Source organism: Mirounga angustirostris, unplaced genomic scaffold (assembly GCF_029215605.1).
Source record: "Mirounga angustirostris isolate CCGP_5_RB_7025 unplaced genomic scaffold, mMirAng1.0.hap1 SCAF_5, whole genome shotgun sequence".
NCBI lineage: Eukaryota > Metazoa > Chordata > Mammalia > Carnivora > Phocidae > Mirounga > Mirounga angustirostris.
Genome location: NW_026991713.1, coordinates 5426960 through 5440166, shown reverse-complemented (window position 1 = coordinate 5440166; position 13207 = coordinate 5426960). Strand labels below are relative to the sequence as shown.

The following is a 13207-nucleotide window of genomic DNA, read 5'->3' as shown; positions in this document are numbered from 1 at the left end:
AATGAAGTAATGAATGACTCATTATCTCTTTTGTTCGGATTTATTCCTTTGCTCCCTTTTTCTCTTGTGCATGCCTCCATTTCCCCACCCTCCCCATCCCTGCTCGGGCTGAGTGCCTCCTAAGGGCCTGGCCAAGACACAGTGTGGGTTCTGCTCTGAGGACAGGAAAGGGATCCGCTCCCAGGAGAGGCTAGAGGAGGGCTGGTGTCCCAGTCTCCTCTCTGCCTGAGAAAGAAAGGGGCCTGGGAGTGGGCTGTGTGCAGGTACTAGTAAGGAATAATGGTGCTGGCAGCCAGGGGCCCTCGGACACTCCGATGGGACACATGTGGGTAGGATTCTGAGAAGATTTTGATCCCCCTCTCTCCTCCCACCCTCACATCTCCTGCTGGGGGCTCCCACTGAATGTACCCAGTAGGAAGTCAGAGATCAAGGTTGCAGGAATGAGGCAGACTGTGGGGGTCACCCTGGGGCGAGTGCCAGACAAAGGAAGTCAGAGAAAGGATCTGAGGGGAGGCACACCCCAACCCATCATTTCCATTTGCCTTCCAATCACTGACACTTTCTCTATCTTCTGTAAAGTGCTCTGCAAACATCTCAGCAAAAGCACTGGAACCCTGCTTCTCAGCAGATGCTGCCCCCGAGTCCCCCTACATGGAAATTCAAGAACCAAGATGCGTGTCTCAGCTCCTACCTTCCTTTTTCCCTCTGATGACAGGGTGACCTGGACACAGCGACCAAGGGACACACCAACAGGCTGGGCCTCTCCCAAAAAGAAGTCCTTGGGCCCCCAGGAGCTGGCTCCAAGCAATAGGGGCTCCAGAGGGGCTGGTGGGGCCTCTTCTGGCTCCTGGGGGCCACACGCCCACACAGTCAGGGACAAGAGTCTGAGGGGAAAGGAAGGCTGCTCAGCAGACAGCTCCACACTGGGCTCTGAGCTCCGGAAGACTAGTCAGGACTCGAGGACTGAGGGCAGATCTGGGCACAGGATGAGGGCTAAGACAAGGACCAGGAGAGGCCAGTCACTGGGCTGGCCCTGCTTTGTGCCCCTCAGGCCTGATGGGGAGGTCTGGGCTCCTTGGCCAGGTTCACGAGAAGAGCTGCCCCAGGCCGGAGGGGGCTGGTAATGGGCAGGCTGCGAAGAAGGAGAAGCCAGTGAGTGCAAGGTTTTAGAGCCCAGGGACGGGCAAAGGGCAGGGTGAAGCCCTGTGGGGGCAGCCCTCGCATTCAGTGAGCCCTGGGTCACTCTTCTCCCAGATACTGCCAGGAGGAAAGCGCTGAGACCCTTACTCTGGCCACACGGAGAGGGGCGGGAAGGTTCCAGGGATGGCCATCAGTGGCTTGGAAGGACGCCAGGGTCTCTAGCCAGGTGAAGGAGAGATAGGCAGCCCCAACCCAGACCCCACAGAGCACAGGGAGGGACCTCTGGAAGGCTGTTGGAAGGGCTGATGGGGATCTGGCCGAGCAGGGAGATGCACTCGTCCTCTGGGAGCCGGTCCTGCAGCCTGACCTGTGTGAGAGGCCAGCTCCGGCATCCAGGCCCAGCACGGGTCTGGCCCACAGCAGTGACCAAAGCTATGCCAGAGACTACATGGGTATGTACATGGGGAGAGAAGGACACAGATGGTGTGGACGGCCTGCCCAGGGTCTAGAAAAACAGTGGTGCCTTGCTCCCCCAGGGAAACCACACCTGCTCTGCCCCAGGCCCGTCCCCTCGCCTCACCTGACCAGTCGGAGGAGCTGGTCCTTTGACCTGGAGTAGATCTCGAGGGCCAACCCCTGCAGCACGCCCCGCATCCACCACAAGTCAGCTGGCAGATCAGGCAGCCATGCCACCAACCTGGAGGAAGGGGCGGCAAACGCTTCACTCAGCTAAGCCTGAGCATGTGGCCCAGAGCAGAGCCAGGGGTCCCTGCACTGGAGGACCTGAGGCACCAGGCCTAAAGGAAGTGGAATAGAGGTGAGAAGCGCCCACCGCAGAGCTGGTTATAACTCCGCGGGGCACAAGCGTGAAGCCCATGGCAGGGAAGGGCAGGGCTCTGGGCCCAGCTCCCCTGCTCATCAGCTGTGTGACCCGGGCAGGTCAGGGAACCTCTCTGAGCTTCAGCTTCCTCGCCAGCCAAAAGGGGACCATCAGCTTGCCTGCAGTTCCTAACCTCCTCCCTCTCTCTGTCCCTCCTTCCCTTCCCCAGACCTGCCCTCCTTACTCCACAGCCCTCCATCCACTCTCCCCTGAGCAGCCGGTGACATGCCTGAAATATACATCCGATCACAGCCCTTTCTTGCTCAAAACCCTCCTGTGGCTCCACACCTGGGTCCTGTCGGGTCAGCAGAGGACCAGGTCATCCAATTACGGCAGAGACAGGGCCTGGCTGGGCACCATCTCAGACTCACTGGACACAGCAGGGCCTCCCCTCAGTGTTCTGCCTTCAGCAGAGCCTCTCAACCAGGACCTCAGCCAGGCAGACAGGCCACAGGGTGGAGTATGAAAAGCAAAAACATAAGCTAGACCATCACCTCCCTTGTTCTGGACTGTCTGTCTCTATTATTACAACCTACATGTTGAGCATGTAGGTTACCAAAAAAAAAGCTAAGTCTGAATTTTCCTATGGTCTGAACAGGTTTCTCCATCAGTGCTCATATATGGACTTTTTTTTTTTTAGCTGAAAAGTCCAGACTTTGCCCTTATCCTTTTTGACTTCAACCTGCAGTTTCAATCTAACAGCTCAGCATGAGGAGAATCTGAGTTAGCAGAAAGCTCTCTCCTGGCTTTGGGCCACTGGCAATTACAGCAGCAGGGCTGATCCAGTCATTAACTCAGTGTGGAGCAAAACAGAGAGACCTGTGACTCACTGTCATAGACCTTTCTGGGAATAAAAAATTTTAAAAAAACACAGCTCTCCCTATGACACTTCTCTACTGAAACCCTTTGCTGCCTTCCCACCACTGTTGGGACAAAGACCACGCTCCTCATGTGGCTATAGAGCCCTGCCTGTCTAGCCCCCACCAGCCACTGCCACACTGCCTCACCATCTTATTTCCTCTGCCTTCTGCCCCAGGACCTTTGCACATGCCATTCCAGCCCTCTGGAATGCTTTTCCCTTCCTCTTTGCCTGGTGGACTCCTACCCATTCTTCAGATTATAACTCAAAAGTTACCTTCTTTAGGCAGCCTTCCCTGACCAGATAGCCCCTAGGGCGAGCTATCTCAGTTCACGGCCAATGTAGACCTCTTTTAGGAATCACAGCCAGTATAGACCTCGCTGGGTATCTCTAGGCAGAGGTGTGATTGCACAGGTGAGTGTGTGATGGTTTGTGGGCTGTGAGTTCCACAAGGCCAGGGCCTGGGTCTGAGTCAGGGCTGCCTCCCTATCCCCAGCCAAGGCTTGGCCCCTGGGTAGGCCCTCAATATAACTATTGGTGGAATGAATGAACAAACAGTGCCGAGTGATTCATTAATCAGCAAAGTTAGAATGGTTAGTGAGGGCTTAACCACAACCGGTCAGCCCTGGAAGGGCCTTGTTTTATAGAAAAGGAAGCTGAGGCCCAGAGAGGTCAAGAGACCCAGCCCAGGCCACACAGCTAATCAGAACCAGACCAGCCCCCAGAGTTATTTCTCCAGAAACAGCACATTTCCTCTGAGGCTCTAACAGGTAGAGCAAAGGGCCAAAGGTCCTAGAGACAGGTGAGGGGCCAGAGCATTGACCAGGAGGCCCGTTTCCGATCCATCGGTCACAGCTGCTGCATCATCTCCCCACCAGTCCCATCCTGCAGAGGAGACTCCCCGACACTCCTCTGGGTTGTGCAACCAGCACCAAGCAGCCCAGGGAGGCCAGCCAGGCTCTGCCCACCCAGCGGGCTGGCTGCCCCTCCTGCCCTGGGCACTGGTCTCCACCACAGCCCTGATGGCAAGCCAGGCCCTTCCCAGGACCCCCGGCTGAGCCTCACCTTCTGCTCCGGAAGTAAACGTACTCGAAGGGTAGTGTGTAGGGCAGCAACAAGTAGGTCAGTGCCCGCCCAAGGCCCGACCGGCAGAAGCGTGCCCAGGTGCTAGGGTCCCGCACACATGCTTTCTTCAGTGCTACGAGAGAAGCCAGGGCATGACCACCCACCCCTCCAGCCAGCCCCTCACCATTACCCTTAGGGCAGGTGGCCTGAACCCCTTCCCACCTCACACGGTCCACAAACTATGCCCACTCCCCCACCCCTATCTGCAGAGAAAGAGACAGCATTGATCAAGCCCCCAGTTTGAGCCAGCGGAGGTCTGGGCACTCAGCTTGTGCTCTCTCCTTATTGTCCCCAAACCGGAAGGGCGTGCCCCTTTCACAGATGAGGAGACTGAGGTTCAGAGTAGGGAAGTGACTTGCCTAAAGACCAGGCCAGGAAATGGCAGGGTCCCCAAGACAGACCCAAGGACTCAGGCTCCCCGAGCTCTTTCCATGTCTCCCACCGCTCTGCAAAGTCTGTTGCACCCCCTCCCAGGACGGGCCACGTGGGCCCCCCGTACCTCCCTTGATGACAGCAACACATCAGGGTTATTAACAGTAGCAGCTGCAGGAAGGACAACAACCCCTTCCCGAGCCCCCTTCCCCTGAAATGCCCAGGGTACCAAGGACTGGCATCCTGGCCAGGGCAGAGCCAGAGCCCAAATCCTCATCTTCAGACCATGGCTCGGCCTCCAACCTTGACTCTGGCTAGTGCTGTGGAGACAGCCACTCGGAGGGTTCACAGACAACACAGCACGAAGACCCGCTCCTCGTTCCCCTGCCATGGGTCCCAGGCTGAGTCCCTCCCCTTCCCTGAGCCTACGTTCCCTCCTCTGAAAAGTGGGGCTCCTGGCAGTACCCGGCTCCCAGGCAGGTGGGCCAGGATTAAGGGAGGTCTGTAAGGGCCGGTCCGATAACTAACTCCCAGTCCCGGGGCGTGCTGGCGGTGGTGGCCCATCAAGGAGACGGTTCTCTGGTGCTGCCATGTGGCCGCGGGACGCAGTCTCAGCTCCTGAGCTCCATGCTTGGCCCTCAGGGGCTCACCACAGATCCAGGCCCATTTTTGCAGGCCCTGTATGGTCTCCGGCACAGAAAGAGGCACCCTCCCTGTCCCCTTCGCCCACCCACACTGTCCTTGCTCTAACCTCAACCACCATCAGCTCTCCTCCCAGGCTTCCCCCATCCCCCTGCCCAGCCCGTCCCCTCCCAGCTAGGTGCGGTAAACGTCAGACCTACCCTTCAGAGCAGTAGTGAACCCTGAAAAGGAGGGGTTGCCCCTAGTAGGCCGCCCCCCCCAGTGGCTCCCCATCCCTCTCCTGCCGCTTTCAAAGCCACCTGCCTGACCCTCCCAGCCTCTGCCACCCTGGCCCTCAACCACGACACTGCCCCCATCAAACCCAGGACATTTGCACACGCTGCACCTTCTGCCTGGCCGACTCCTCCTCTCCGGTCTCACTTAAGATGCTGTTCAAACCCACATCCCCATCACCATGACATACGCCCGGACCCTTCTGCTGCTGCAGTTGTGACTTTGGGGTCACTAAGCAGGAGAGCAGACCAAATGGCTCAGAGTGGAACTCCTGCTTGGGCTATTTGTTAGCTGTGTGACTTTGGACAAGTCACTTAACCTCTCGGTGCTATGGTTTCCTCATCCATATAATGGGGACAATCCAGTGCCATCCTCAGAGTACTGGTGGGAGGATGAAATGAGTCCATGTCCACGTGGAGAGTCCAGAACTTCTGTGTGTGCCTCTCTCACATCCCTATGTACTTCCTGCCCTTCCCTGGGCCGTGGGCAGAGACCTGGCTTTCTGAAGCACAGATTTGTGTTTGAATCTCCCATCTGCCTCTCCGAGCTTCAGTTGTGTCGTCAGTGAAATGGGGTAAGGAAAACACGTAGGCCCATGGTTGTGGTGCGGAGTGATTGCCACAACAGGTAGAAAGGCCCTAGGACCACACTTGGCACTCAGTAGGTGCTCAATAAAGGAGTCCTATCCTCTTCCGGCCCCTGAGCACCTGCAGGGCAGGGTCTCTGCACGCCCCCCCCCCCCCAGGCCCCTGTGTGCAGGGCATGGGGTAGGTGAGCAAGTGCATGAAAGAAAAGGCAGTACCGGCCTCCATCTCTGGTGAGAGCTGCTCAAAGTCAGGCACATCCTTGACCAGCACACTGGGCCCGCCCAGTTGAGAGACAGGTCCCTCTTCTGGCCTCTGTCATGACCGGCATCCTGGCTCCCATCAGCTGGGGCTGGGGGCTCCCTCGACACCAGCATCCAAAGCACTGGTTCCTTGGTAAGTCCTGGGTCAGTGGAGAGGAGGGATATGATGGGTCAGCACGTCCAGAGCCCCCTGGTGATGGTGACAGCCCCTGGCTCTCCATGCCACCCATCCCCCTCGATCCCCAAACCCAGTTCTGGGGACCTGCTTGCTGCAGGATGTACCCACAGCTCCTCCTGAATGACCTCTTCCTGCTCTCCCCAGACCCTTCTCTGCTCCCCATCTCCTGTGCACTTTCTAGTGGCTCATGGGAGCCCGGACCCTGAAGACGCAGTCCAAGGTTCAAACCCTGATGTCAACACCTGTTCACTAGGTGATCTAACTGCCCTGTGCCTCAGTTTCCCTCTTTGAGAAAGGAGAAAATGAAAATCTGCTTCATGTGGTTGTTCTGAGACTTAAACAAGACAAACACCTAAAGCTCAAGCCCAGATCTGGGCACATATTAAGTGCTCAGCAAATTCTTCCTGCTGCTGTATGTTTGGGGTAAACAACATGGGTCTGGAGCCAGATGGCCTGGGTTCAAATTTCAGCTCTACCATGTGAAGAGCATTGGATGACATCCAGACTCTCCAGCTGAGAAGACCTCTGTAGCCCACCCACTGTCCGATGAACACACACACACATGCACACATGCACACACACACACACGCATGCACATGCACACACACATGCACACGCACACTCCTGAGGCCATACTGAGTCACGTGCCCCGAAGGTGCTCGCCTCTGTTCCTTCACTCTCGCTCTCCCTCTGCTTGGAATGCCCTCTTCCTTTCTGTCTTCAACCTTTCCATAGTCTTCATAACTCTTCAAAGCCCAGCTTATCTGTTGCCGCCTCCAGGAAGCCCTCCTTGCCCACCCTCCAGGCCAGGTCAGGTGCCCCCTTCTGAGCATCCCCTCCATCTCCATGGGGAGAGGTCCCCCCACAACAGTCTAAGAGCAGCTCAAGAGCAGGACGCGCGTGTGATCCTCTCTAGGTCTCCAGCCTCCTGCTGAGGCCAAGCATAGAGCAGAAGCTGAGTGAGAGAACGAGTGAGCTGAGGTCCCTAAACCCAGCACAGACACCTGGAAAGCAGGATCTACTTGGATGCCCAGCGACTACGGGGGCTACCACCTACCACGTCTCTCCAGGAACCTGAGGGCGTCCAGGTAGCCTTGTCTGCAGCTGTCTGCTACGACCTGCCAAAACAGGTCCAAGTAGGATGGGGAAGGCCTGGACTTGACCCTCGAGCTGTGGTCACAGTCCAGAGACTTGTCTTCCCCTGGAAGCAATCCCCGCCCAGCCCGCACTCCCCAAGAACCCCCTCCATGGGCTCAAGGACCCCAGTGCTGGGCGGGGAGGGCCAGGGACTGCAGGCAGGACGAGCTCCCCCCTCTAAGACTCCTTGGTGGCCGCTCTTGCTCCAGACTCTCCGCTCTCTGGTCTCAGTTCTCTCCTCTGGAAAGTGGGATAAGTAGGCCTGGCCCAGGACACCCGGGACACTGCCTGGTTCCTGTGGGTCAATGCATGGTGGTTGCCTTCGCCCTTTGATGTTTATTTCCAGAACCAGCCTGAGATAGCAGAGGAAATTGGGGGCCCACACCCACCTGTCTCAATCGGAGGCAGGTGCCTTTCCCCCTTTAGGGGTCCAGAAGGCAGCTCTGCCTTCCCTTGCTGTGTGGCCTCAGGATGGCCGCTCCACCTTGAGAGCCTCAGCTTCCTAGTCTCTAAGATGGGGCTGAGATTTTCCATCTACCACACAGGTATAGGGAAGATCAGAGTAAATGAACATGATCTTGTTTCATAAATTATAAAACACTACAGAACTGAGGTGCCTAGCTGGTTCAGTTGGTAGAGCAGGGGATTCTTGATCTTGGGGTCATGAGTTTGAGCCCCATGTGTGGCATAGCATTTACTTAAAGTAAAAAAACAAAACACTACAGAACCATGGAATGAATGAAGGAATAGGGGAGGGCCAGGACATGGTTGGGGTAGAGGAGCAGGTTATGGTGATAAACTATTTGTTGTCAAATTACCCATTTTCCAGAAATACCAAGGGAATAAAACAAGAAATCTAGGTCTGTGGTCCCTTTTTGTCTGTCCTTATGCCTCGCCTCCATGGGGATGGTAAATTTGGCCACAGTCTAGGGCAGTGGTTGAGAGCATGGGTCTAGGCTAGCTGAGGATTTGAAGTCTGGCTTTGCTGCTTCCAGGCTGTGTGACTTTGAACAAGTTGCTTAACCTCTCTGAGCCTTGGTGTCCTCCCTTGAGAAACAGAGGGTACTAGCACCTTCTCACAGAGCCTGACCCTGAGGAATACCAGCAGAGGCCTGGCTCACACCCCAGCTCAGCGGGGTTGGTGCTAGCATGCCTTGATGTGGGGCCAGTCCTAACTCAACATTCATCCAGGCAGGGGAAGAATAGTAAGGACACAACTTGAGCCCCATGTTGTGGGTTCAAGAACATGGCTGTAAGACTCAGAACATGTGTCCTAACTACCCTGAGGTGGGGGGAGGGTGTGGGGACACAGTCTGACTCACAGGACCCTGGATCATGGCCAAGCCTCTAACACCTTCAAGGTGGGCCCTGGGGCCAGACCTACCTCAGGGCTGGGGGGTATGAGGGCGACGAACCCCAGGAAAAAGTTCTTCTTGGAGAGCTGGAAACTGGCATTGAAGGCATTCAGCTCATGCATGCTGGCCGAGGTGCTTTGGGGGCAGATGTCCACTGTCCCGTGGAAAGGGGACACAGTGATGGTGGAGGAGGAGTCTGCAAAGGGCAGGTTGTTGCTCAGAGCCCTGTTGATATAGCGCTGCAATTCAGGTGGGCTGCCTGCTCAGGATGCCCTATCCTCTCCCCGCACTGCCACGGGCTGCAGCCGGTGACCTCTAGCTGCCCCTGAGCCCCTAGGACCATCTACCCCAGGATGCTCTGAGCACCACCCCCCCAGGAGCAGAGGGAGGGCCCTGGCACACAGTAGGAGCTCAGGGAGCACAGTTCCCTCCACCCACACGCCTTTCAGCAGAAGGTACACTGGGCCCCCAGAGCACGGGGCAGGGACTCAGTCATCAAACCCCCAAAGTGCACTTACCTCCCCTCTGAATTCGGGGGGAATTGTCCCACAGTAGAAAGGAAAGTATAGGGTGCAGACCAGAGCCTGGGAAAACAAGTCAGCGGAAACACCATTATTCACGCTCCTGGTGTTCAGAACCTGTTCTGGGCATGGTGTCTAACCCCAGAGCTGCCTGTGAAGTTTGTTGCCATTAGTCTTGTGTTCAGGGGAGGGAAACGAGGCCCAGAGAAGTTGTCATGTCCCAGCCAAATTCTCAAGGTTAAGAAGGTACTTGAATGCAGGCCTGTCATGACACCTGCCCTCCAATTCCTGCTGATGGATCCTTGCTCACTCGAGACTGCTGCTGTGTTCCCCCCCTTCCCAAGGGCAAACAGAGGCACCAAGTACCATTTATCCATCACCCAGCAGGCAGGAATTCTTCACCAACAATCTAGGTATGCCTCCCAAAGTGTGTTCCCTGGACACTGATCCAACCAGATGCATCTCAAACAAGAAACCCTGACTTCGGGACGACTGGGTGGCTCAGTCAGTGAAGTGTCTGCCTTCGGCTCAGGTCATGATCCCAGGGTCCTGGGATCATGTCCTGCATCGGGCTCCCTGCTCAGCGGGGAGTCTGCTTCTCCCTCTGCCCCTCCCCTGCCTTGCTCGTGCACGCTCTTTCTCACAAAATAAATAAATAAAATCTTAAAAAAAAAAAAAAAGAAACCCTGATTTCTTTATCCATTTGGAAAACACCGTCCACTCTTCCCCGTAGAGTCTCTGACAAGTCCAGCAATGAAAAAGATGCTCAACATATTGACATTTGGGGCTCAAGAGTCCTGTCTTGGAAGTGAGGGATGGTGTGGCAGGCAGCTGTCCTGTACATGGTGGGACACTTAGCAGCATCCTTGGCTTCTACCCACTAGGTGTCAGTACTTTGTGCACACACACACACACACACACAGAATTGTGACAACCAAAAATGCCTCCAATGTTGTCAAATGTCCCTAGGGGGAAAAAATCACCCCTGGTTGAGAACCACTGACCTAGGGCTTACCAAACTCATGGAGCATAGAACCTTGACTTGCAGTCTACTTGGAAATATCCCTCCAAACCTCTCTGGGAGATGCAGCACTCATCCTGGCTCTAACCAGTTGGAGATGCAAGCGGGAGCCTCATTCCCACAGATTAATGATAACAGTGACAGCCGCTAATGTTTACTGAGCACCTATTATGTGCCAGGCCCTGTGCTATGTGCCATACAGGCAAAGATGCTGGGATAACCTTTAGGGTCCCTAACTGGCTTTCTCGAGAGCCCATGGACATCAGCTCGTGCCAAGGGACTGGCTCCTCTCCTGCACACACTGAGAATCCCGATCATCACAGACCCAGAGATATTCCCCACGCTGGGTGCTGGGGTCAGCAAAATGAAGCAGATTCTGCATCACGGACCCCAGTCTGAGTGGAAGGCACAGACCCTGATAAGAACGGGGAGCAGAGCTCCGGGCCTCCCTCCCTGTCTCCCTACCTGCCTGAGCCCTCCCAGGGACCTAATCCCTACTTGGTCCACCTGACCACTCCCAGAGCCTGTCACTGGCCTCCCTCCCTGACCGTGTGGCTCTCTGTCACGACCTCCTGTTTTATAACAATCCTGGATTGTTTCCTAATCCACTGTGGGCAGGCGCCTCTCTGGAAAAGCAGGGGCCCTGAGTACAGAAGCTGGACTTTGCCCCCTCCTCAGCCATTCCCTTCTGTGTCCAGCCGAGGGGCCTTCCCAAAGCAAGATGGGAGTCTCCGTCCTCACCTTCTGGCCCCTCTGTACCGCTACTCTCTCATTTATAAACAAACCCAAGCCTCAAGTGACACCCCCCACCTCCCTGAAAGGAGTGTCTGCCTCTGGGAAGCACCTGGAAGTCACCATAGAGATGGAGCCCACTCACCTGCCACCACATGCTCACCTGGATGACTTCATCGCGGGTTGTGAAGTTGGTGACTATGATGTTGTGGCCATCGGGCCATCGGGTCAGCGAGATGCCCAGCTTCTGGGAGGCCAGGATATGAATGTTGGAAGGCAGGCTGTCCTGCAACTGCTGCCTAATGTGCTCAATGGGTGCGAAGGCGGGGTGGAAGATGCCCAGGCTCAGCTGCTCCACCTGCTTGACCATGCCCAGGAGACGGGAGCAGCAGAAATCTGTGCGCATGGGGAGAGGAGAGGGTCCTCAGTCACCCGGGGGGCCTGCCCACATCCGTCCAAAAGACTTGGCCTCCCTCCCGGGTACCATGGGAGTGGACCGTCTTCCCTTCTCCAGCTCAGAATATCTGTCCCAGCCCTACGTTCAAATGCTCTGTCCACCCTCTGATCTTGGAAACAGCCTCCCCAGCTCCGATCAGTCCTCTGCGAAACGAGAGTAACCATACTCCTCAGGGTTCTCATGAGGGTCCCATGGGATCATGCCCATGGGGCGTGGGGGGCACGCGGGCTCCACGCCCCTCTCCGCGCCCTCCCTCCGGCGTGGAGCCCGCGTGCCCCCCACGCCCCCCCTCCCCCAGCCCGCGCCGGCCCCCACGCACCGACCGTCTTGCCCGCGACGAGGGAGGCAGACGGCGTTGAGCGCCCCGGCCGAGGAGCCGTAGAAGCGGCGGGCGCCCCGGAGGAGGTGCGGGGCGCGCTCGCTGAGGCAGCGGGTCACGCCCACATGGTAGAGCCCCAGGAAGCCGGCGCCCGAGAAGGACAGGCTCCAGCTGCCCTCGTCCTCGAAGCAGCGCACGGCGGTGAGGCCGGCCCGGGCAGTCCGCGCTGGAGGAGGGAGCTGAAGTGCGGCCCCGGTGGAAGGCTCGGGCGGGAACCCGGCCCCGCCCCACGCGCCCCCGCCCCGCCCCACGCTGCGTCCCCCGCCGCCGCAGCCAATGAGGTCCCCGGGCCGCGGCGCCCCGCCCCCCAGGTGTGCCAGCCCGCGGGCGCGGGGTGGGGGGTGTGCCCTGGCGTCGCCCGCACACGCCTGCTGGGGGGCGGATCACGGGCCGCGACTGCGGGTTGACCGGCCCCGGGGGAGTGGCACCGGCTCTCCGTCTGATCGCTGGTAGCAGAAGCATTATTCCCGCCCTCATTTTACAGATGGGGAAACTGACGGGCCCTGAAGGCAAGTGCTAGCCAGGAAGTGGCAGACACCTGGCACAACACCTGGCCTTTGGAGTCAAGCCGGACTTCATTCTGCAGCTGTGCTGGTTCAGGGACCAAGGACAGCCAGAGTCAGCTGCCACGAGCCATGTGACTTTGCCCAAACTCCTTACTCTCTCTGGGCTGCAGTTTGCCTGCATACTCTGAGGCCCTTGGATGCGAGGACCCACAGAGCCGTTTCTGCTCTGATTGCTGCTCCTCTGGGGCAGACGCACCATCGACTGGCCAGTCCTGGGGGGTGGGATGACAGCCGGGACAGCAGGCACAGGCACTGTGCTAAGTGCTCTTTGCAGTCACCCTCACAACGCTGTGTGGGTCAGGACCGCGGTGCCTATGTTCATTTAGGGACATTGAGCCCTGGAGAGGCTTAGGCACCCATATGGCCAGGAAAGACCTCCAAGAAAACGTGCCCACACCCTTAAAACTGGGGCAGTGGTTCTGGAAGTCAAGCAGGCAACGGGTGAAATTAAGTACCCCAAACAAATTCTTTGAGGCGTCCACAAGGATGTTGTGGAGGAGGAAGAGGGAGGTCATAGGTGACTCTCCCCACCACTATCACCTCCCCAGGGAATGGATGAATAACCACAATGGGACAGTTCGTGGAAGGTCAGAGAGCCTCACATGTGATGAGCAGAAGAAGAATGAGGTTTATTGCCTGGCGCCATTTATGCAAACATTTAAAAACACTCCCAACGCATTGCTAGGTATTTTTAAAACAGCCTGAGACATGGATTGGTAGATC

At 57.1% G+C, this 13207-nt stretch overlaps 1 protein-coding gene across 1 annotated transcript; it reads right to left on the bottom strand.

The window, feature by feature from the left end:
* Positions 1 to 1047: 1047 nt before the first annotated feature.
* On the bottom strand, positions 1048 to 12683 carry PNPLA5 (patatin like phospholipase domain containing 5). Its single transcript, XM_045875982.2, is given in 12 exon segments — positions 1048 to 1132; positions 1721 to 1837; positions 3945 to 4077; positions 6094 to 6156; positions 6159 to 6278; positions 7374 to 7434; positions 8838 to 9047; positions 9327 to 9392; positions 11246 to 11478; positions 11859 to 11886; positions 11888 to 12084; positions 12608 to 12683. Coding segments are annotated over 12 exon segments (1389 nt in total).
* Positions 12684 to 13207: the final 524 nt, after the last annotated feature.